This window comes from Mytilus trossulus, chromosome 14 (genome assembly GCF_036588685.1).
Source record: "Mytilus trossulus isolate FHL-02 chromosome 14, PNRI_Mtr1.1.1.hap1, whole genome shotgun sequence".
Taxonomy (NCBI): Eukaryota; Metazoa; Mollusca; class Bivalvia; order Mytilida; family Mytilidae; genus Mytilus; species Mytilus trossulus.
Window position 1 is genome coordinate 49,368,486 of NC_086386.1, and position 23,780 is coordinate 49,392,265.

General features: G+C 31.4%; 1 protein-coding gene across 2 annotated transcripts; it reads right to left on the reverse strand.

The window, feature by feature from the left end:
• Window positions 1–736: 736 nt before the first annotated feature.
• Window positions 737–17,837, reverse strand: LOC134696029 (STAGA complex 65 subunit gamma-like). Of its 2 annotated transcripts, none has more exons than XM_063557578.1 (11): window positions 17,794–17,837; window positions 15,043–15,210; window positions 13,058–13,178; window positions 12,286–12,404; window positions 11,267–11,376; window positions 10,681–10,802; window positions 9,600–9,787; window positions 7,751–7,839; window positions 6,221–6,326; window positions 5,429–5,590; window positions 737–914 (listed from the first exon to the last, which is right to left on the reverse strand). In XM_063557578.1, exons 2-11 carry the CDS (start codon window positions 15,201–15,203, stop codon window positions 905–907), a joined length of 1,188 nt encoding a protein of 395 aa, XP_063413648.1. In that variant the 5' UTR covers window positions 15,204–15,210; window positions 17,794–17,837; the 3' UTR covers window positions 737–904. The 2 variants fall into 2 exon arrangements, with proteins under 2 accessions (XP_063413648.1, XP_063413646.1); XM_063557576.1 differs by lacking the exon at window positions 17,794–17,837 and adding an exon at window positions 17,631–17,750.
• Window positions 17,838–23,780: the final 5,943 nt, after the last annotated feature.

The following is a 23,780-nucleotide window of genomic DNA, read 5'->3' on the forward strand; positions in this document are numbered from 1 at the left end:
TTTTTTTTCATTTGTAAAGGGGAATAACTCTAGAATGGTTTAAGTGACACCACCAAAATTCTAACTTGATCTGTATTTTGAGGTGATAAGGATTGTGTATAAACTTTCTAACATTTGGTTGAAGCAAACTAAAGTTAAAGAACAGAAACCGAAAGTTCTACAATTTTTCCATTTGTAAAGAGGCATAACTCTAGAATGGTTAAAGTGACACCATCCAAATTCAAACTTGATCTACATTTTGCAGTAATAAGCATTGTGTATACCGGTAAATTTCATAATATTTGGTTGTGGCAAACTAAAGTAAGAGAACCAAATATTCAGCATTTTTTTCATTTATAAAGGGGCAAAACTCTAGAAAGGTTATAGTGACACAGTGACACCACCAAAATTCAAACCTGACAGGTGTTTTGTAGTAATAAGCATTGTGTATAAGTTTCATAACATTTGGTTATCACTAATAATAAAATTGACCTTTGAAATTCTAAATATTAGGCATTGAAGATTACAACGTTTCAACCAAATAGGTAACACATGTCTTTCCTTTTTGTGTTTTTAGACCTACCTATTGTGTTGTTATTGTGAACTTGTTCTCGTCCTGAATATGCATGAAATATTTGCCACTGGACGTAAAGCAACCAACAATCAATCAATCTTTCCTTTTTGGCATTCACTGAAGGCAACACAGTTATAGCTATAAAAACATTGATATTTTGAATAAAAATATATGCATCAATACTACACTAACAATATTCATTTCCACATCAAGATGTCAGACTTTATTTCTCTCTCTATTGCACATTACAGCTGAAGGTTAACATGGACAGTGTTTTCTTGTCACCATTGATCCTTCATACTATTTCAAATAGTTTGTATATAGTCTTTCAGAAAAAATCCCAGCATAGCTTCATTTCTTCCTGAAATTAAAATAGAGAGTGTATAATATTTGAGAGTGACGGATGAACAGTATCAATTTCATTTTTTCTATAAATTCAGAAATAAATTTATCATACCTATTATTTACTGTATGAAATAAATACACAACATTATGATTTCATATTGCAAGCGTTTCCAACTATTGGACCTCAATGGAACTATTTGACCACATGTGTCATCAAATTTCGCATCATGCTGCTATGGAATTGGAGGATTTTGAAAATACCATGGAGTAACGACATATTTTTTTACCTTATTGTATCTAGGATTGACGTAGCCTTAGCATTTCAGAATATTTATGAATCAAACATTATGGTTGGGTTTCTGCTGTATATATTAAGATAGTCGATTTATCACGGCCATTCATTGTCTGTTGTCTTTTTTGATATCATAAAACACTTACTGAACACGTGCCTATAATGGAGGACCATGTGTTGACCTTGAGATGACGTTTGGTTTTTAACTGTGTAGTTAGGTTGCTGTCTACTTATTATGCATATTAAACATCTCTATTTGTATAAATATGATCAATTACAAAGGAGTAGGTCCGGTAAGGACTCATTTTGGCCTCAAATTTCAGTTTCATCTGACGAAAGATTTTGACCACTTTTTAAACACTTAAGTGTCTATTTCACTTGATTCAATTAGTTTTTGTGAAAGATTTTAACTAATTAAGTCATTAAAAACGATCCGATTCAAGCTCAAATATGAAAAATCTCTCAAATATGTCAAAAAACGTCACTTTTCAGATGGTTTTTGTCAAAAATGAAAGTGGCCGCATCCGTGTTCATCCACAATCTTTATATATGTTATGTATTATTATAAAATACAGCTTACATTTCAATATTATGGATGAACAAGAATGCGGCCACTTTCGTTTTACACGGAAACCGTCTAAAATTTAATTAAAATGATAGAATTTTAAAGATTTCAGTAATTTAGCATGACTTAATGGTGCTACAACCCGATATTTGTGCATTGTATTGTCAAAAACAGCCCATATTCATGTAGCAGAAGCATTCAACTGTCCAATAAATAACTAAAAATTTACATTTTAACAATTTTGTAAAACTGCCATATTTTGGGGCCAAAAAGGGGTCTTACCGGACCTACTCCTTTAAACCAGATGCTCCACAGGGGGGCAGCTTTATACGACCGCAGAGGTTGAACCCTGAATGGTTGGGGCAAGTATGGACACAACATTCAAGCTGGATTCAGCTCTAAATTTGGATTGTGATTAAATAGTTGACACAGCAAAGGTTTCTGACACAGAATGAATGTGGTTTAATGAACTTAATTTTTTTTTGCCTTTGAGCAATTCACTATGCTGTTGAATATTAATTCTTTCAAAAAAATGATTGAAAAAAATTTTCTTTTTATTTATGAAATCTGAAATGAGAAAAATTGAACCCCCCCCCAATTTTTTTTCACATTCCCCTTTCCCTTTTTCCAAAACTGATCTCAATTCAAATTACTAATGGAGTTTGCAACAGTAACTACTCATTTAAATACAGCATAAAATATTAAAATGTAAAGTGTGTAAAAGTGCTTGTTATCACTGAATGGTAAAGATTGTTTTAATTTATCAGATGGTAGTAAAAGTGAATATACATTGTATATTGTATAAAGCAATGATTTAAGTTGATTCATCTACTATTCTGGACAAAGAAAGAGAACTCCAATTGAAAATTTCTTGCTATTGCACAATATTGTGCAATTAGATATTTCTTGCTATTGTGCAATACTGTGCAATTCAAAATACTTGCTATTGCACAATACTGTGCAATTGAAGATTTCTTGCTATTGCGCAATACTGTGCAATTGAAAATTTCTTGCTATTGCACAATACTGCGCAGTTGAAGATTTCTTGTTATTGCTGAATACTGTGCAATTGAAAATTTCTTGTTATTGCACAATACTTAGTATAATAATTTTGGATCCTGATTTGGACCAACTTGAAAACTGGGCCCATAATCAAAAATCTAAGTACATGTTTAGATTCAGCAAATCAAAGAAGCCCAAGAATTCAATTTTTGTTAAAATCAAACTTAGTTTAATTTTGGATCCTTTGGACTTTAATGAAGACCAATTTGAAAACGGGACCAAAAATTAAGAATCTACATACACAGTTAGATTTGGCATATCAAAGAACCCCAATTATTAAATTTTTGATGAAATCAAACAAAGTTTAATTTTGGACCCCGATTTGGACCAACTTGAAAACTGGGCCAATAATAAAAAATCTAAGTACATTCTTAGATTCAGCATATCAAAGAACCCCAATGATTCAATTTTTGTTAAAATCAAACTAAGTTAAATTTTGGAGCCTTTGGACCTTAATGAAGACCAATTTGAAAACGGGACCAAAAATTAAGAATCTACATACACAGTTAGCTTCAGCATATCAAAGAACCACAATTATTCAATTTTTGATGAAATCAAACAAAGTTTAATTTAGGACCCTTTGGGACCCTTATTCCTAAACTGCTGGGACCAAAACTCCCAAAATCAATCCCAACCTACCTTTTATGGACATAAACCTTGTGTTCAAATTTCATAGATTTCCATTGATTTATTCTAAAGGAATGGTGCGAAAACCAAGAAAAATGCTTATTTGGGCCCTTTTTTGGCCCCTTATTCCTAAACTGTTGGAACCAAAACTCCCAAAATCAATCCCAACCTTTCTTTTGTGGTCATAAACTTGTGTCAAAATTTCATAGATTTCTATTTACTTAAACTAAAGTTATAGTGCGAAAACCAAGAAAATGCTTGTTTGGGCCCTTTTTGGCCCCTAATTCCTAATATGTTGGGACCAAAACTCCCAAAATCAATCCCAACCTTCCTTTTGTGGTCATAAACCTTGTGTTAAAAATTGATTTCTATTCACTTTTACTAAGTTAGAGTGCGAAAACTAAAAGCTTTCGGACGATGACGACGACGCCAACGTGATACCAATACCAAAATCTCACAGAAACTTTGAAATGAAGAACAGCAATAAAAGCCCTAATCCTTTACACTTGGTTATATCAAGTGTTCGTTGTGATTTTGTGTCATTAATCATTTCACCATATTATTTCTTTTTCATTGGTTGATTAAGGTGGTACATAACACTACAGGAAGATAACTCTGTAAAGTCAGCTAAATGTTTTAATTATGTTGTGTTGTAAAGTGAATATTAAGCTTCTCAATGATCAAAACTGGTGTTTGTTAAACTGCTATATAACCAGTGTATTTTTTCGGATAAAATGGTTGGTTCAAAATTTTTGAAATTTTTATATTTTAGTTAAAGGGTGAAAGTAAATACTTTGTCCAAATTTTATGAAAATGAAATGAGCCTAATTAATTTTAATGAAAGTATTGGGTACACCTTAATTTATATTCAGGGTGCGGTTTTTGTTATAAGAAAAGATGTCAATGCATAGTTCATAGCATGGGCTATTGTGAACCAACTATTGCTGAACTGCAATGCATTGTATAACAAAGTTGTATTGTTCAAATGTATTTATATATCTGAAGTTTCTTAACAATGGATGTAAACCCATTTTAGCTTAAGGGCTAGCTGAAGACCACCTGTCTCTTTTAAAAATATACACAATCCTCATTTCCATTCTCAATTTTATAAATAATTTTTTTGAATGCCCAAGTACTGAAAATAGGTCAGAGCTACTCAATATCAATACAGTATCTTTATGTTTTGTTGATAAAAGTTTTGGAGTTCATTAAAGATCTTTGATATTGTCTGTTAAGACAAAGTACTATAAATTCAGAAATAATTGAGAGGTTTTTATTGTTTGAAAAATGTGACTGGGTGAGATTCACAATAATAACTTACATTCTGAAACGTATAATAAACTATTTACTTACTAACTTACTTACCTAATACATTTTTGTGAGGTAAATATTCTTGAAGTTGCAATAATAAAACTTTGTCTGTCCTTAAAAAATCGCAATATTGACTGCTTGCAATAATATCAGTATTTTCAGTATAAGTAATAAGGAAAAGTATTTGTAATAAGGCAATATTCTAGATTTTTATGAAACATTTACTAGTTTAAGGTGCAATGGGGTAAACTGATGTGATAAAGGTTAGCAGAAAGGAACTCCATGCTTATCCAAAGTATCAGAAGTCTACATTTTCTTTGTGTTTTGGTATATTTAAAGAGGTGATATGATGATGTGCGTACTATATTGAATTATAATTTGCATCTGTGTCAGTTCATTTGAATTTGCTTTTCCAAACTTCTCTATATGTAGAATGAGGGAAATGGCCTGATTTTTTATGTTACACTGTGGAATAATTTATTTTAGTTGTTTGAAGAAAACTTGCATATTTGTGGATACTTAATTTCATGGTTTTGGCAGTCTGCATATATTTTTTAAGAAAATGTGTAATTTGTTGAACATTTAAGTTTGTGGTTCTCCTGTGCCCAAAAATTCCACGATAATTGGTATCCAAAAAATACTAATAAATCCACAGTATATTGACATTACGTACCTTTTCTTGAGTTTAGGTGGTTCTGAAGGAGGGGACATGATATCTGACACAGGTACAGATGCAGGATCTGCTATACTGTCGCCACCATCACTGTGTGACGGCGTTTGTGGAGGCTGACTTTTAATACTACCTTGCTCATCATATGAATCTAAAGATATAAGTCTGAAAAAAACAGAAATTGTTTTTATAAAAATTAAGTCACAAGAATTAAAGTAACATATCATACATACTAACTTTCTATTACTACCGGTATATCAAAAGTAGAATCTTTATTTACAGTCAAAAATTGTTGTGTCGAAGTTGAACCGACTGGACCAATGTGTTTAACCCATCCGAGGTCGTATGAGTTGTTTTAAATTGAGAATGCATTAAGTACAGTATGAGATTTGCATGAACTAGATACTATGAACTGTTTGACTTTTTTTCGATATGACAATTTATGATTGTGTATTCAATCTTCATTGTTTGGCCCTTCCTAATAACTAAACACACAAGTACAGATGCCAGGCATCAGGGTTAATTATGCTTTAACCAATTTGGAATTTTACCGGGACTGAGAAATACTTTGACTCATTTGAGTTTTCCACACAACTGATTTCGACACAACGATGTTCAAATGTAGATATGATATAAGCATGAATTTACAACTTAAAAAATTAAATTGTAATGCTTTATGTATATATAAAGAGTAACTAATTTATATAAAAAAAAAATAATTCTTGAGTGTTTTTCTTGCTCATCTAATGCATCTACATGATTGTCTGCCTATAAAAACCACAATGTTTTACTTGCTTGTTTTCTGGTGGTTCAATTTTAATGACTGTCCATTTTGAATCTGATTCAGTAGTAAGTCCAACTGTAGGCTCATGTTCTACTGTTATCTCAAATCCACTTAAACCTGAAAGATAAATTGTTTTTATTGAAGGCGTCATAGACAAAATGTCAGATTTCTATGTCTTGTATGTGTAACAAAATTATCATTGAACATGAGTGTCATTTCATTTTAAGGTGGTATGGGTGTCTTCCTCCATCTTGGATTGTAAAAAAACAGGGAACCAAAGGTCCAGATTTTCTATCATGTTAGCAAAATTTGATGCAGGAATGCAGATATTTAAAGTCATAAGAAACCTCAAATCAAAAAAAAATTAATCCATATGTTTTTTATAACTCATTGGATAGTTTTCATTATAAAACTGTACATATACTTTTTTCTGAAGAAAATTCTTTAATTTATTCATATTAAGAAGAAGTTTACTTTATTTGAATTGCTTCCTTCCAGCAAGCAATTCCCCCGACATATTTTCAGTATGCAAGATGACCTCAGTGTGACCCATCTTGTAAAAATCCGATGACCACAATACGCATGGATGTCCTTAAAATAAACTATTAACTGAATTCACATGTTGAACACGTGCTCAACTAACATGCTTTTTTGTTTATTTTTTGTCAATTGTTGACAAACAGGTGACAATCGTTAAACTTCGGCTTCAAAACACGAACTTGAATTACCTGCCATATTTTCACAACAACACTGACCGATTGAAAAAACTAATTGAAGATTACACGAAATTTACATGAAAAAAATGATAAATTCGAGCACAGAAGACTAAGTTTATGATGTTTGTATGCATTGGTTCAAGAATTGGAAGGACATTATTTTTCACTGGTCACTCGTTTCTTATGACTTTTATAAGAAATTTCATTTAAAAGAACCAATTTATAAGAATATAACTTATAAATATTAATATTTTTGCAAATTATGATAATTTTTGTTTGTTTTTATTTTTTTTAAATTGCCATTTGAAGGGGAGGTAACTCTTAAATAGTGCATTTTCTGTTTGATTCTACATGGAATTTTTCTATTTTGTATTTTAGCTGGAAAAAAATCACGGTGACCCTATCTTTTCTTTAGAAATTCTCAAAGCATTTTCTGAAAGATATCTTCTTAAGTATTTAACAATTCTATCATTTTCTTTAGTTTTTAACCACAAAATGGTGTTTTTTCCTGTATAAATCATATATTTGTTTATTATAGTTGTATGACATTCTCTGCATCATTCATTAATTATTTTATAATTGTCTATACATGTTTTATTATGCTGTATGTTGTCTATAGAATATTCATATTGTATAAATTTAATCATCTGTAATTGCTTAACGAAAGAAAATAATATAATTATTACTTAAACCACCTGCCCATCATGTATAAAAAAAAATATTCTTGGATACAATAACTGAGGTTAAGTGGAAACTTTTTCCATTAATTAAATATTCATTTGTATAAAATTGATGCACAAAAGATAAATGTTATGTGACCTTTACCCTCTAATTGTAATAAATGTTCATCTGTAATGTCATCATTTTCATCAAACACAGGAAACTGAATCTCTGAACTGGGTTCTTCTTTTATCCTGAAGAAAAAACAATTTAAAGCAACAGATGTAATGACTTCACAATACACCTTGAAGCAAGAACGTCTAGTTTTGATAAAACTGTGTGTGATGATTGCTGTCTCATAGATGTGTAGAGTTTATACTGCAAATCCTTTTATTTATAAATTAAAGGAAAAAAAAATATGAATTTTGATAAGGCACCAATCCTTAGAAAACTACAGCGTTGAATGGCAAACACATATGATAAAATAGTAACCAACTGAGTACAGGATACTTCCTTAAAAATGGCAAATAAATAATAAACAAAACATACATATTTATCAGGAACCTGTCGTTTGTTGATGTGGTTCATAAATGCTTCTCATTTTATATAGATAAGGCTGTTGGTTTTCCCTTTTGAATGGTTTTACACTAGTCATTTTGGGGCATTGTATTGTTTGCTGTTTGGTGTGAGCAAAGGCTCTGTGTTAAAGACTGTACTTTGACCTAAACTGGTTTACTTTGACAAATTGTGACTTGGATGGAGAGTTGTCTCATTGGCACTCATACCACATCCTCTTATATCTATGTATATATTGTTTGAATATCTCATATCAGAGATAATATTATTTCATTAAAATGTATGTGGGAGGAAAGGAAGGGAAGTATTATTATTGAATGTGGGTCATGAGTCTTTTCTGTATGCATCTATTACCATTATGCAAATTATCTAAAAAAATGTTTCTTTGGTGTAGGGATATTTTGAAAGTCCCTTTACTTCCCTTCCACATAAATTCTAACAGAATAGCCCTCAAAACTATTATCTCTGATAAATAAATAACAAGAGGCTGTCACAACGACAGCAAACCGGATTTATTAACATTTATTTGTGTCCTGGCAATATCACAAGAACCATTACTGATGATTAGTGAAAGTGAAAATCATCAAAATCAAATTTGACCTCCATTTTGTCATCAGTATCAACATATTAAAATTTGAAAAGCTTAGATTGAATGGTTCGTGAGTAAATGCAACAACGTGAATGGAAACACCATTTTATGATCTTTCAAGAACCATAACTCCTGAACGGTAAAAGTCAAAATCGTCATTATTGAACTTGACCTCTATTTCGTCATCAGTAACAACATATTAACATTTGAAAAGCTTTGGTTGAATGGTTCATGAGAAAATGCACGGACACAACTGAAAACACCATTTTTCAATCTTTCAAGAACTAACTCCTGAGCAGTAAAAGTCAAAATCGTCATTATTGAACTTGACCTCCATTTAGTCATCAGTATGAACATATTAAAATTTGGGAAGCTTTGGTAGAACAGTTCATGCGTAAATGCACGGACACGACTGGAAACGCCATTTTACGATCTTTTAAGAACAATAAACTCCTGAACGGTAAAAGTCAAAATCGTCATTATTGAACTTGACCTCCATTTTGTCACCAGTAACAACATATGAAAATATGGGAAGCTTTGGTAGAACAGTTCATGCGTAAATGCACGGACAGGACTGGAAACTCCATTTTTCAATCTTTCAAGAACCATAACTCCTGATCAGTAAAAGTCAAAATCGCCATTATTGAACTTGACCTTCATTTGGTTGTCAGTAACAACATATAAAAATTTTAAAAGCTTTGGTTGAAGGGTTCATGAGTTAATGCACGGACAACATTTGATTGCCGCCCGCCAGACCGCCCAGCCGCCCGACCGCCGAGCATCCCCAAATCTATAACCGACATTTTTGTCACAAAAATCCAGTTTAAATCATATATATAAATTATTTACCTTATAACAGGTACTGTGTCAGGAGTTTTCTGTGTCACAGGTTGCATTAATTTCTCGTACTCTTGCATTAGCTGTTGACACGTATGTTCCATATTTTTGCTGTAGTTTATAATTCTTGATTGATAATAGTCATTTAAGTTTGTAACACTGCCTAATTTCATTTCATGGAAAACTTGTTCTATAAGATCCTGAAAATACAATATAACAAGAATGTGTCCACAGTACACGGATGCCCCACTCGCACTATCATTTTCTATGTTTACTTGACCGTGAAATTGGAATAAATTCTCTAATTTGGCATTAAAATTAAAATGATCTTATCAAAGGGAACATGTATACTAAGTTTCTAGTTGATTGGTCTTCAACTTCATCAAAAACTACCTTGACCAAAAACTTTAACCTGAAGTGTAACAGACGGACGGACAGACGGACGAATGAACGAACGGACGCACAGACCAGAAAACATAATGCCCCTCTACTATCGTAGGTGGGGCATAAAAATTTGGTGAAGTGGTATTATTTCAAATGATGTGGAAGTGTGAAGAAGTCAATAGCAATAGGATGATGTACTGAAGAACAACAATATTGTCAGTTCAGAATTTATTAATGGGAATGATGCAACTCCCTGGGTATCACAATAATAAGAACTTGCATTCTCATATCTTGTACATATATCCATGTTGCTTTCCCTAAAATTCTAATAATAAAATTTGCATTATTGTTCATTCTTCAAAAATCACAATAATAAATGCATGTTATAATTTCTACTTTTACAGTAAAATAAAACCCTACTGTATGGTCTGCTGTAATTTATATAATTAGTATGTCTTTTTCTTTTATGGAATGATAGTTTTCCTAGTACTGTTAAACTGTTTTGGTTAGTTTATAAGTTATTAATGTACTTCTAAAAGTTAGCCTGCAGTAATTTTATGATTTGCCAAATGTACCGGATTGAAAAAAATCCTTTAAAACCACTGTTTTTTATATTATGTGTATATTTGTTTTTCAGGGATAATCTGTTATTATTTTACTTCATTCTTTCTAAAAATTTGACAGGGTTTAGAGATTTTTTACAACTTACAGGAAAACCAGCATGTCCATGTAATAATTTACTGTCGACTGCTGATCTGAGATGAGTAGTGAACTGGAGGTAAAACTCATGTAAAACACACGATAATGTATCTAATACTGATTCATTACAATCTGAAACAAAAATAAAAATGTGCTTATATTTTACAGAATTTTATGTTACTTTAAATACACGCACTGCAATTATTTTTATTTTTTAAAACTTTAAAACTCATTGTTGTATGCACCTCCTCTACTGTGAAATTTTGTTAGATATCAATTTTTGTTGATTTGGTGGGTACAGGGGAACTACAAATTTTTATGTTCAAAGAATTTTCTAAAGAAATGTATGCAGATTTTGCCAAAACCATGAAATTTAATATCCACCAAAATACAAGTTTTCTTCAATCCACGAAAAAAATAAGTGCATCCACAGTTTCTAACTACAGTAATATTAAAACATGATGTTTTATTTGCTTGATCAGAAGTAGCTGCAAAAATGTATCTCTTAAGGTCCTTTTGATGATTGTGATATTTCAGATGATATAAATATGACCACAAGGTGTTTAAAAAAAAATTAAATCAATAATTGATCTTACTATCAAATCCTAAATGAGCAAATATGGCTGCCACAGATCTTTGAACAAGACGTCTGCAAGTTATATCATCTAACACAGGGGGAGGCTCCCCTTTTCCTTTTACAAAATCACTGAAAAGTAAGATTTTTTTTTTATTCATGAACTTTATTCCATGATAATGTCCTTGATTTACAAATTTATTCGATTGTAGTCCTGCCCATTTAAAACGTTTAAAAATGCCCATTTCCTCAAAATAGAATTATATTACATGTAACATTTTATATTTCAGTATCATTCCAAGTAGACCTGCATAAATCATTTTCAATTTGTTTCTGGTGTATAGTTGTATCATTGGCAATTCTATCACATCTCCTTGTTCTTATACTCTGAAACGTTATATGGATCATGTGCTTTTGTCTTTGTTTATGGTCTATATTATCAGAATAAGTCAGGAGTTGGTGATTGGTGTAGTTTGTAGTACTGTCCAATATGTATGGTATTTTGATAAAATTTTAAGCATCTTTCTGACAAAATATATTTATTTTCTAGTTATTTTTATATTATTACAACATGATCAAGAGAAATTTTGTTCCCAACAAATTATCCTCTTTTTCTTCAAATTTTTGTTTTAATTTTTAAAATTAGCAAACAAAGCTATTTTTGCATCATCTTATTTTCCATTAACTATGGAAAAAATTAACTCTTCTTTTTATGAGTTTTTGGCAGCAAACATATTTCTGTAAACATGAGAAAACTTGCAGTTTGGCTAGTTTGGATTCATATATATACATGATATGTGTGGGTGCCAAGTTTTACAGATTTGAAAAAAAATAATCTTTTCTTGGATAATTAATTTCATGGTTAAGATTTTACATAATTCTGTTTACAAGCATTTTTTAACTATATAACGCTATAGACTTTTTGTACTTGGTAGGATATTAATTTTTGGTTCTTGGTTCACCTGTTCCTACGAAAAATCATTGATGATTGGTCTACCACAAATAATAATGCATCCACAGTCAAATCTTTTTATCAAATACCTTGCATAATCTTTAGAAACAAATGGTAAATGTCCAAATTTGTTATTTTTTAATTGAGGACCAGAATATTCTGGTATAGGGGGAGCTGTAGGGTACTGGATATCTGTATCTCCATTTCTCTAAAATACATTTGTAAATGATTATTGACAAAAATTAAAATTGTATTATTCATTCATAACTGTTAATTTTTGGAAATAAAAAAATGCATCAAACCAAAATCATTTTCTAAATAAAATAGTTTTTTTAATGCATACGGGTAATACAGAACAGAAACCATAACAAGTAATGTACAGTCATCATCTTGCCAAGTAATTTCATAACTTATGCTTAGGTACAAAATATTTTAGTTTTAGCTAACACAAGTCATTCTTACATATAGGTTGAGGTGACTCAGGTTTTGAACAACCCTTTTCACTATCTTATATATAAACATTGACAAAATTCCACTTATCTATGATTTAATATACATGAAGTTAATTGGGTCTGGACCTAAATCAGAATAATTAATGTATAAAATGAAGGAAAGTAAAGTTTGCATAGACTTTAACTATCATCCAAGTTGTACATGACACAATATCTTTTTTTGTGGCCTTTTTATCCATGATATCCAACCAAACATTAGAAATAGCTTCATTTTTGAACTAAAATTAATCTCTTTTATTGACTAGGGATGATTCAAATTCTACATATCCAAAAGGGCAAAATTTCTGTCGAGATAATTAACAGCAATTCAAAGTCATATTCACTATGTATGGTATAAACATATCCTTACGTTTTCCTGGTTTGCCGTTTGTAAATTACTGATCAATAGTCGTACTTTCTTTGAATGCTGAACCAATCTGATAGTATAAGCTGTTAGAGGATCCAGTTCAAATCTTTCTGCAGGTAGTGGACTGTAATTTAATGTGTGCAAAATTAATTTTGGAACAGAAAATCTGACAGATGAGTCAATGCTTATGACATTTTTTTAACAAGAATGTGTCCTAAATACACGGATGCCCCACTCGCACTATCATTTTCCATGTTCAATGGACCTTGAAATTGGGTGAAAATCTAATTTGGCATTAAAATTAGAAAGATCATATCATGACATAAGCAACAAGTGTACTAAGTTTCAAGTTAAATGGACTTCACCTTTATCAAAAACTACCTTAACCAAAAACTTTAACCTGTAACTGCCACTTTCATTTTCTATGTTCAGTGGACGGTGAAATTGGGGCCAAAAGTCTAATTTGGCTTAAAAATTAGAAAGATCATATCATAAGCAACAAGTGTACTAAGTTTCAAGTTGATTAGACTTCAGCTCCATCAAAAACTACCCTGACCAAAAACTTTAACCTGAAGTGGGGCGAACGGACGCACGGACAGACAAACGGTGGCACAGAACAGAAAACATAATGCCCCTCTTCTTTCTTATGGGGCATAAAAAATTAAATGTTCATGTACTTGAGATGTGTTTATTTAAAAGACTGATGGAATAGTATTTAAACTAGGATGTGACAGTTATTGCTTAACTTCTTTTTTTGTGGTAAAAAACATCAACAGTCAGGGGCATTACTTAAACAAGTAACTTTTTTAATTACCTATATATGTAATGTTGAAAACGAGGCTATTTAAAAAATTACTTATGTAAGTAACTTTTCTAAATGTTATTTTTATAGATGACCAATTATACAAATTTTACTAGTTTTAAAAAAAAATTACGGTCATCTGGTTATTTTTCCCATGAAATTTAAAATCTAATCCTTCTGAAACACTAATGGCTTTTCTGATGCACTTATTTTTGGTATCAATGCTTCTTGGTCAAAGATCGGTCTCTTGGGACTATTTGAATATCTTTTTCCTTCAAAATCTTGAAGGTAGACAGATATAAATAGATAGAAACTTATGAATTAATTAAGACTTGAAGTTATTTATAATTTGTAACCCAAAACAATTACATATGTTCCTTAAATAAGTGTTATTACTAATTTTTTCAAAGATGTACAAGGCGCCAAGGCTCCGTGTTGAAGGCTGTACTTTAACCTATAATGGTTTAATTTTTAAATTGTTATTTGGATGGAGAGTTGTCTCATTGGCACTCACACCACATCTTCCTATATCAAAATAACTTATTCAAGTAACATTTTTGTCATTATTTTTAAAGTAACCCTTTATGTCTAATCTCCTCTCAAATCTAACAAATTCTTAAATTTATGATATAAAATGATGTAAAAATTCAAGAAAACTACATTTAGTCCCTGCTTCTATTGAAATTTAAAATAACTATATTGAGTAATTTATATTTTTTAACAACAAAATTTATCTATATACAGTAACTAAAAAAAAGTTACTTGTTTAAGTAAAGCCCTGACTGATCAATAAGTAAAGAGTGAATCATTTAATTTAGCCATTACTATGTATTACTTTGTTTTTATTTTACTTAGCATAAATAGGAGTGACAATACATTTTTATGCATAAGACTGTTTCATCAATTATGCTCATTATATTCAATACATGTAGCAATTGTGACTATCACATTTGACATTGTCCCACAATCATTTATCATAGATAAAATATTAAGAAGTAAAACAAACAAAAAGCTAAACTCTGAAGAAAATTCAAAACAAAAAGTCCCTAATAAAATGGCAAAAACAGAGGCTAAAACATATCAAATGAATAGTCAACAACTATCATATTCCTGACTTCATACAGGCATCTTATTATGCAGAAAATGGTGGATTAACATGATTAAACCTGGTGTTTTAGAAATTTACTCATTAGTAGGAGGACAATGTCTAGAAGATGGCTGGTGTAGTCTTGGTCCCTCCACTTCTATAGGTCGTAGTTTAGTCAGTTGTTCACGCTCTACTGCAGCTATTCCAGCATCTACATCAGGAACAGACGGTAAGTCTCCCCATTTTCTTTTTTTGTCCATCTTCCTTCTAAAAAAAGATAATGTTTAAATTATCATTATATAATTTTCTATGAGCATGTTGAGCTGGTTAGGTTATAGACTTTGTCATTTTTTTTTATAAATATTTGCAATTTGATTTCATGTACAATGTATCAATGATTTTTTTTTTTTTATTAATGGTATTGTCAAGAAAGGAAAGGGAAATCGTCAAAAAAGTAAATGATATTTATTTATATGCATGATTGTCATTAATAAAAGCTGGCTTCATAATTTCAAAGAAGAGGCCTTGTCAACAACAACAAACTAGAGGCTCTAAAGAGCCTGTGTCGCTCACCTTGGTCTATGTGAATAGTAAACAAAGGACGCAGATGGATTCATGACAACTTTGTGTTTTGGTGATGGTAATGTGTTTGTAAATCTTACTTTACTGTACATTCTTGCTGCTAACAATTATCTCTATCTATAGTGAACTTGGCCCAGTAGTTTTAGTGGAAAATGTTAGTAAAAATTTACAAATTTTATGAAAATTGTTAAAAATTGACTATAAAGGACAATAACTCCTTAGGGGTCAATTTACCATTTTGATCATGTTGACTAATTTTAAGGTATCGCTTTACTGTACATAATTGCTGTTCGGACACATTTTTCAAATAAATTACCCCAAAGATGATTGTGGCCAAGTTTGGATTCATTTGGTCCAGTAGTTTCAGAGGAGAAGATTTTTGTAAAAGATTACAAAGATTTACGAAAAATGGTTAAAAATTGACTATAAAGGGCAATAACTCCTAAAGGGGTCAACTGACCATTTTGGTCATGTTGACTTATTTGTAAATCTTTCTTTTCTGAACATTATTGCTGTTTACAGTTTATTTCTATCTATTATAATATTCAAGATAATAACCAGCAAAATTTCCTTAAAATTACCAAATCAGGGGCAGCAACCCAACAATGGGTTGTCTGAAACATCTGAAAATTTCAGGGCAGATAGATCTGGACCTGATAAACAATTTTACCCGATGTCAGATTTGCCCTAAATGCTTTGGTTTTTGAGTTATAAGCCAAAAACTGCATTTTACCCCTATGTTCTATTTTTAGCCATGGCGGCCATCTTGGATGGTTGGCCGGGTCACTGGACACATTTTTTAAACTAGATACCCCAATGATGATTGTGGCCAAGTTTGCTTTAATTTGGCCCAGTAGTTTCAGAGGAGAAGATTTTTGTAAAAGCTAACGACGGACGGCGACTACGACAGCGGTGACGGACGCCAGGTGAGCTAAAAAGAAATTATAATAACTATTAATAATGAAAAACACAAATTATAATAACTATTAATAATGAAAAACACACAAATAAATCTTATTGCACAAAAGAGGGGGATCCTTTATTGAGACTCCAGGATCAGGTGTTTTAAGCTCAGGAATAGAAAAAAATATCTGTATTATAAACTCTTTTCAGGATCCTGGAATTCTTTTTATAAATTTGATGATGTCAGGATTTAAATCTATTTAAATTTGGGACTTCTGGATTTTGTGTTTTTCAGCCATGATTTGGGGATCAGCACCCCTCCTACCACCCAGGTAACTGCTTCTGCAAATTTGCTTATTGTTCATTTGTTGTTTCATAGTCCAAATAATGTTATTTTACTTCATGTTAAAATGCCATATTTTGATTGGCTTACACAAGGGTGTTAATTTATTCTATCACATGGCTGAGCGGATAACAATTTTTTTTAATGTCACACTCTGGTATGGACAATCAAAATCGATAATTTAAAGGACAATAAAATGAATTTACATCAAGTAATTAATACAATGCTTAAGTTCTGTGTTTTTGCTCAGATCTTAGTATTTGACTGGCAAAATAAAAAAATATAAAAAATCTTGCCTCATTTGAGGTTTTTTTCTATTACCCAGGAACGTTGTTATGTACACGATGTCATAGGAAATACTTTTAAAATGAAATAAATCTGTCAAAGACCATAATGATAGGACATTCAGTATAATAATTAAATAACACATAGCTGAGAGGGTGATAGAGCAGATTGTTACCCCTCGAAAAAGCATTGTCAAACTTCGCCGCAGATGACAATGTTTTTTTGGGGTAACAATCTGCTCTATCACCCTCACCGCTAAGTGTTATTTATATAATGATGTCTTGAAAGGCTATTATATTTTTTTTCTTTGACACCTTACATCGAAAGTGGCAAAATAATCAGTTCGTTGATGGTGGCTGCAAAATTGTAGAAGGTGTCAGAAAAAAATATAATAGCATTTCAAGACGTCATAGTTATTTGGACTAATTGTTTCAAACAAAGTTATTGTTATTAAAACTTGATTTTTGACTTAAGATCACTTCTGTCAGATGATATTGACACTGATTTTACAAGTGAAATAATATTTGCTTTCATTTTTTACATATTTTTTTCATTGTTTGTCTTATTTTTTTACCTTCTGATCTGATCGACTGATGACCCTCCGCGTGTCTTAAAAATATACTGTGTGACAACATTTTTAAGTTATGGTTATGCAAATTTTAAATAGTATTTATTCATTCCGAAGATATTAGCAATCAGTTTAGATGTTTTACACTTTTTAAATATTAAAAACTTACAAATAAAAATAGCGGAAATGTATTGTGTGTTATAAAGGAGAAACTAGACCGGAATAGACAGTGGAACAATCCGGGTTTCAATACTATACAAACTTGCCTTGAAAGGATCGAGTTGAACATTTTCTAAATATTAACTTTGAAATTCCGCTTGAATATAAAAATAATAGCATACGATGTTACACCGTGGAACAAGTGATCAGTATGCTAAAGTTTTTTAATTGACAACATAAGTGTTGAATTTACAGGTAGACTCAAGTTTTAACAAAATGTCGGCATTCCTATGGGTACGAACTCTCCTTTCTAACACATTCTTATTTTCATGTGAGTCGGTGTTCCTTCGGATGTTTGTCAAAAACAAGAAGATCAAAGAAGACAGACTATTTAATTTCGGTACATTCTGAAATTTTGAATACGTTCTTCCCATTAACAGTTAACACTTTTCGAATTCTGTTCCATGATATTATATCTTCCAGAAGTAAAATTCAAGAGACAATATACTTTGTTTGACTTCCTGCGAATTTGACATAAGCAACCTTCTCAATACCAGAATCTAATGACAAACGAGTCGATTTTAAGTTTCAAATTATCAATTCCACCACCGTATTAGCAATATAACTTCACCCAAACATTGTGTATAATCTAGTCACTTTACAAAACAAATAACTTACTATTTCAACAGAGAAAACGAAAGGCATATAGTACGGGGCGCCGAATGGGACTCTTGTGGTTTTGTACTCAAAATTCAATTTTGTACGGACAAAAGTGACTTTTGTTCAACAAAAATGAGTTCAGTTTAACAAAATTTGTATCATACTACAAATTTGAAATTTTGTCATACAAAATTATCTATCAGCGGACAAAAGTCACTTTTGTCATGACAAAATTCATTTTTGTTACACAGACTTGACTTTTGATACCTAATTTGAAAATTGAGCGACAAAAGTCAATTTTGTATTTAAATTAGTTTAGTTTGGTTTCTGTGAACTAATTTGCATACAAAATCGACTTTTGTTACACAAAATTGACTTTTGTTACACAAAAATTACTTTTGTTACACAAAATTGACTTTTGTTACACAATATTGACTTTTGTCTCAACAAAATTGACAAAATTGACTTTTGTCTCAACAAAATTGACAAAATTGAATTTTGTCTCAACAAAATTGACAAAATTGAATTTTGTCTCAACAAAATTGACAAAATTCATCAACAAAATTAACAAAATTGAATTTTGTCTCAACAAAATTAACAAAATTGAATTTTGTCATCACAAAAATGAATTTTGTCGTCACAAAATTGACTTTTGTCTCAACAAAATTGACAAAATTGACTTTTGTCTCAACAAAATTAACAAAATTGACTTTTGTCTCAACAAAATTTACAGAATTGACTTTTGTCTCAACAAAATTAACAAAATTGACTTTTGTCTCAACAAAAATGACAAAATTGAATTTTGTCTCAACAAAAATGACAAAATTGAATTTTGTCTCAACAAAAATGACAAAATTGAATTTTGTCTCACAAAAGTCAATTTTGTCTCACAAAAGTCAATTTTGTCTCACAAAAGTTAATTTTGTTTCACAAAAGTCAATTTTGTCTCACAAAAGTCAATTTTGTCTCACAAAATTGAATCTTACCGTACACAATTGACTTTTGTGATTTAATTTCCATATCAGGTAACAAAAGTCAATTTTGTATGCAAATATGTTTATATTTTCATACCTTTAAGACAAAATTGACTTTTGTCATGACAAATATGAATTTTGTCTACAAAAATGAATTTTGTCATCACAAAATTGAAGTTCTCACAAAACAAGTCTGTAGCACATAGTTTTGTAAGACAAAAATGATTTTGTTATGACAGAATTGAATTTTGTACAAAACCACAAGAGTCCCATTCGGCGCCCCGTATATAGACTCTCTGTAGACAAAGTGCGTATACACATACGCAAACATGAAAGACAAGAATACAAAAAAAATCTATAGCACAATAACACAATCAATTTATGATTGTTATTTGTTTTGTAAAGTGATAAGATTATAAACAATGTTGACTGCTGTGTTCCACGTTTTCACATTTTTACCTAATACGTCTGTCTGTTTTGCTTGCATATTGTTGTCAATATGCTGCCATACGCTAGCTATAAAACCAGGTTTCGTGAAAGACTACTTTTTACATAAGGAAATTTCTGTACAAAGTCAGAAAAAACGGCAGTAGTTTTCCATTCGTTTGATGTGTTTGTGCTTATATTTTTTCCATTTGATAAAGGGTTTCCTTTTTGAATTTGAAGGAATTTAAGTCTGAATTTTAAATTGCCAGTAGGTGTCAGGATTTCATATAAATTAATGAAATTTTAAGATCGAGGATGAATTTCAATTTATCATTACATGTAATAAGATATAGAAGTATTAGTAGATCTTTTTAGAAACATATTTATTGAATTCCATCTTTAAAAAGCTGTTTATTTGCGTTATAGAAATCTTAATTTCTAACATTTTTATTGATACGTTATATGACAGGAAACTTGTGCTTTTCTAAATAATTATATCATTTATCCTCGGAATAACCCTACTAGCCCCAGTCATGGTATAAACAGGTCGTTCATTGTATTATTCATGCAGTTGGGTTTTTTTTATGATAAAGTAACATTGTAATTCGACAGTAAAATACATGTTTACGAAAACACTTTCTTGTCTGTTTAAAATGTTCGTATACAGCATGTTCGCATGCTGGGGCCGTGTCAATGAAAGTACACGTATCCTAGAATATATCCTAAGATATGTCTTAGATCCCCCCCCCCCTTGCAATATCTTAATGCACATATTTTCACATATATGTGTGAAGTTTTAGATGTATGTAAAGTAAATATCTTTTACGAAACATTTTTACATATTTTTACTTAAAAGTTTTATTCATCATGTTGAAAATAGTCAGGCTAAAATCATAGTTATTAGTTTTAAAATACAGTATCGTCTGATTTTTAAAAGCATGTATATATATTTTGTGCAATGTGTCTCATAAGCCAAATGATATGGCTGGGTATTGATTGTTCTATGTATGTTTTGATATTGTTGTATGATATGTATGTCAATCAATATGTGACACAATAATAAAATAGATTATTATTATTTTATTATTTTAGAACATTATTTAGGATGGCCTTACAACTTGTCTGAGACATGTCGTAGGAAGTAAAGAAAGCAAGACTAAAACTAAAAAATATATGAGTGGTGTGACCAAGTCAACACATTTTCAACTTAAACAGACCACCCTACCTGCAGGCTAAATCATGACTTTTTGGAAAGAGAAATGTTATACTTTAAATTTTGGCTTGTCGTAGAATCGAAATATGGTGCAATTTTTGAAAAAAATAAGGTCAAAGATTATTCTTTGATATTTTTTTTTCACTAGTGTTAATTTATCTCACAAGAGGTTATAAAAAGTCAGCAAATAATATCTAAATTGTTACTAAACAAGAAATAAATAATGAAATAAACTGTGACACTTCATTTTCAACAACAGTTGAAAAAAAGACAAGCACTAAATGTCCGTTTTGAGGGGAATTAAGACTTGCGATAATAGGAAATTTCAAAACGGAACAACAACCGACTCTCAAATATTTTTTTATACATCACAAGGCAATTAAAACAAAGTTTACAAAATCACACATGGAACTTCGGAAAGTTTAGTTGTAGGGTTATTTTTACAAAAGAAGGGCATGACAATTTTCGAATACCTGACACAAGACATCGTTTTCATCGTCCTCTTCTTCCAATATTGCTCAGTGAGTTGAATAATTTCTACAACCATCAGCCCCTTGGCATCAACAAATATTGGTACGCGCTAAATTCAGTTGCATACACATTTTTGTTTGCAAGCAACCGGCAAATCTTGGTATGGTAAGAAACATATTCCGCCTTTTAAGTTTGATACGGAATCGGGATCCCGTTGGAACCACAACTTCTCAGTATTTGCAAATTTGGTAAAATAGTGAACATATGACACTCAGTAACACTTCAGTACCAGTATCAGATGATTGTATAACGATACGACCTTAAGTTCTATTCGGATTCATTTTATCATCTGCATACATCGAATGCAATAGTACTCTAGTGTCTGCTTCTTCGTGTGTGCTGTATAAGTTAACAGATGTTGAAACGCCGTTAATACTTGAAAAAAAATCCAATCTCTGGATTTTAAAAATACCCTCTTCCTAATACCGCTCGCAATACTCATCAATTAATCTGATCAGTTATTGTTTATTTTCTGCAGTACACAGAAACTGTTTCCGATCTGGAAATGCCATCAATAACTTGATAAACTTTCTGAGCTCCGAATGACAATGTGCGACGGAATCCTCTCACAGATTTGATAGAATTCTTGATATCCTAGCAATCAAAACATCAATCACCGTTTCAGCATTGAAAAAAAACATGTCGACAGAATTTTTGAGGTAGCTGTGTACGATATCATCAAATGTGCTACATTTCTTGACATCCATACTCTGAATAGTTCCCCTGCCATTCGTATCATATGTGCAGTTTGTAATAAATTTGCAAACTTCCTCTTCCAGGAGGTGAATTCTATCAGATTTACAACTCTGAATGGTACCATCATCATGGAACAGAGCTGAATGTATGGGACCAACAGGATATGCCAAAATTCTGTCTACAGTCACATTGTCTCGAACTCTATAGCAACAGCTAAAGCACGACGAAATATCTTTCTGGGTTTATAAGTGCTCTAACAAATAAGGTCACCTGACTTACACTTTAGTTTTGAGGTCTTGGTCATATCATCCGAAGGTCTTTAGAGGCGATCTCAAAATAGGGCTGTAGAAGCCAGGGTTTCAGACTCATTTAAATAGCCTTCCACAACCATCTGGTTGCCCTGTTCAAGAGATTTGAGAAGAAAACCCTGAACATCCTTTGAGGCTTGCACCCCCGTAGAAATATTTATCAATGATTTAGGATGATCGGCAACGTTAAATGGATCGGTCATATGTGAATGCACATGCCCTACCGAATAAGTAACATTCTTCTCGTCTCGTGTCATTGTCGTTAGCTCGTTTAATTTGTGTTCAGTTTCTGCGTCTGTTGTTTATTCCGATATTGGTCTCAATTTTTTCCACCCGACACAAAGGTGGAAATACCGTTTCAGGCAGATTTAACATATCCAATATGTAGGCTGATGTCCACCCGATTAGTAATGAAAAAGTATTGCAATATTGCAGCTACCGTTCAGCCCTAATGATTTGTAACAATTAGTTATACCTCACATGCACGAAGAAACATATTTAAAAAAATGCGAAAGTTGGTGTTAGTTAAAAAGAGTGTATTCTGAATTCTTCAAACAATGGCAACATTTGTTCTTTAAAAACAGAAAAGAACTGTTCAATACCTTCAGTGCTTTTGGATGTTTCATCAAATGAACTCTGACAGCCAAAGAACGCTTTCCATACATTACATTTGGTTCAATATTGTTTAAACGGTTTTTGCATCAGTTGAAGGAGTCTTTGAAGAGCCATGAGATCCTAATACACCAAAGTTAATCATAGAACACCACGAATATACTGTTTGCCGACAAACATCTGATCTACCGTATTATGGGCATAAATTCCTGAGTCAACAAGTAAGTCATAAATCTAAAAATAGGAAAGGCCATGAAATCTCCTAAATCTTATCATGTGTGATTGAAAAACGTCTGGCATGGACCATTTTACTTGTTTGGCAACAGCGAACAAATTGCTGGTCAATTGTTTGTACAACATATTGTTGACCGACACGTTTTTTTTTTCAAATCTAAACATTCTTTCATAGTTGTAAATATTGTTGCCATCTATGACCGGAGCATAGGCTACAAACTAAAATTTAGATTTAACCTCTGATAGCCTTTTGTAAAAGCCGGTCCAAAATGTTATAATTTATTCAGTGACTTCTGAATAAAAAGAGAATCGAATCTAAGTTCTGTCTAGAAAGAAGTAGCAG

Bases quoted from the DNA above. Each gene is read 5' to 3' on its own strand.
- LOC134696029 (XM_063557578.1), bottom strand. From the start codon at position 15,203: ATGGACAAAAAAAGAAAATGGGGAGACTTACCGTCTGTTCCTGATGTA. The intron at 7,840-9,599 runs GTAAATAATTTA...TTTTTTCTTCAG, and splicing joins GACACAGTACCTGTTATAAG to GATAAAAGAAGAACCCAGTT. The intron at 6,327-7,750 runs GTAAAGGTCACA...TTTATCTTTCAG, and splicing joins ACATTTATTACAATTAGAGG to GTTTAAGTGGATTTGAGATA.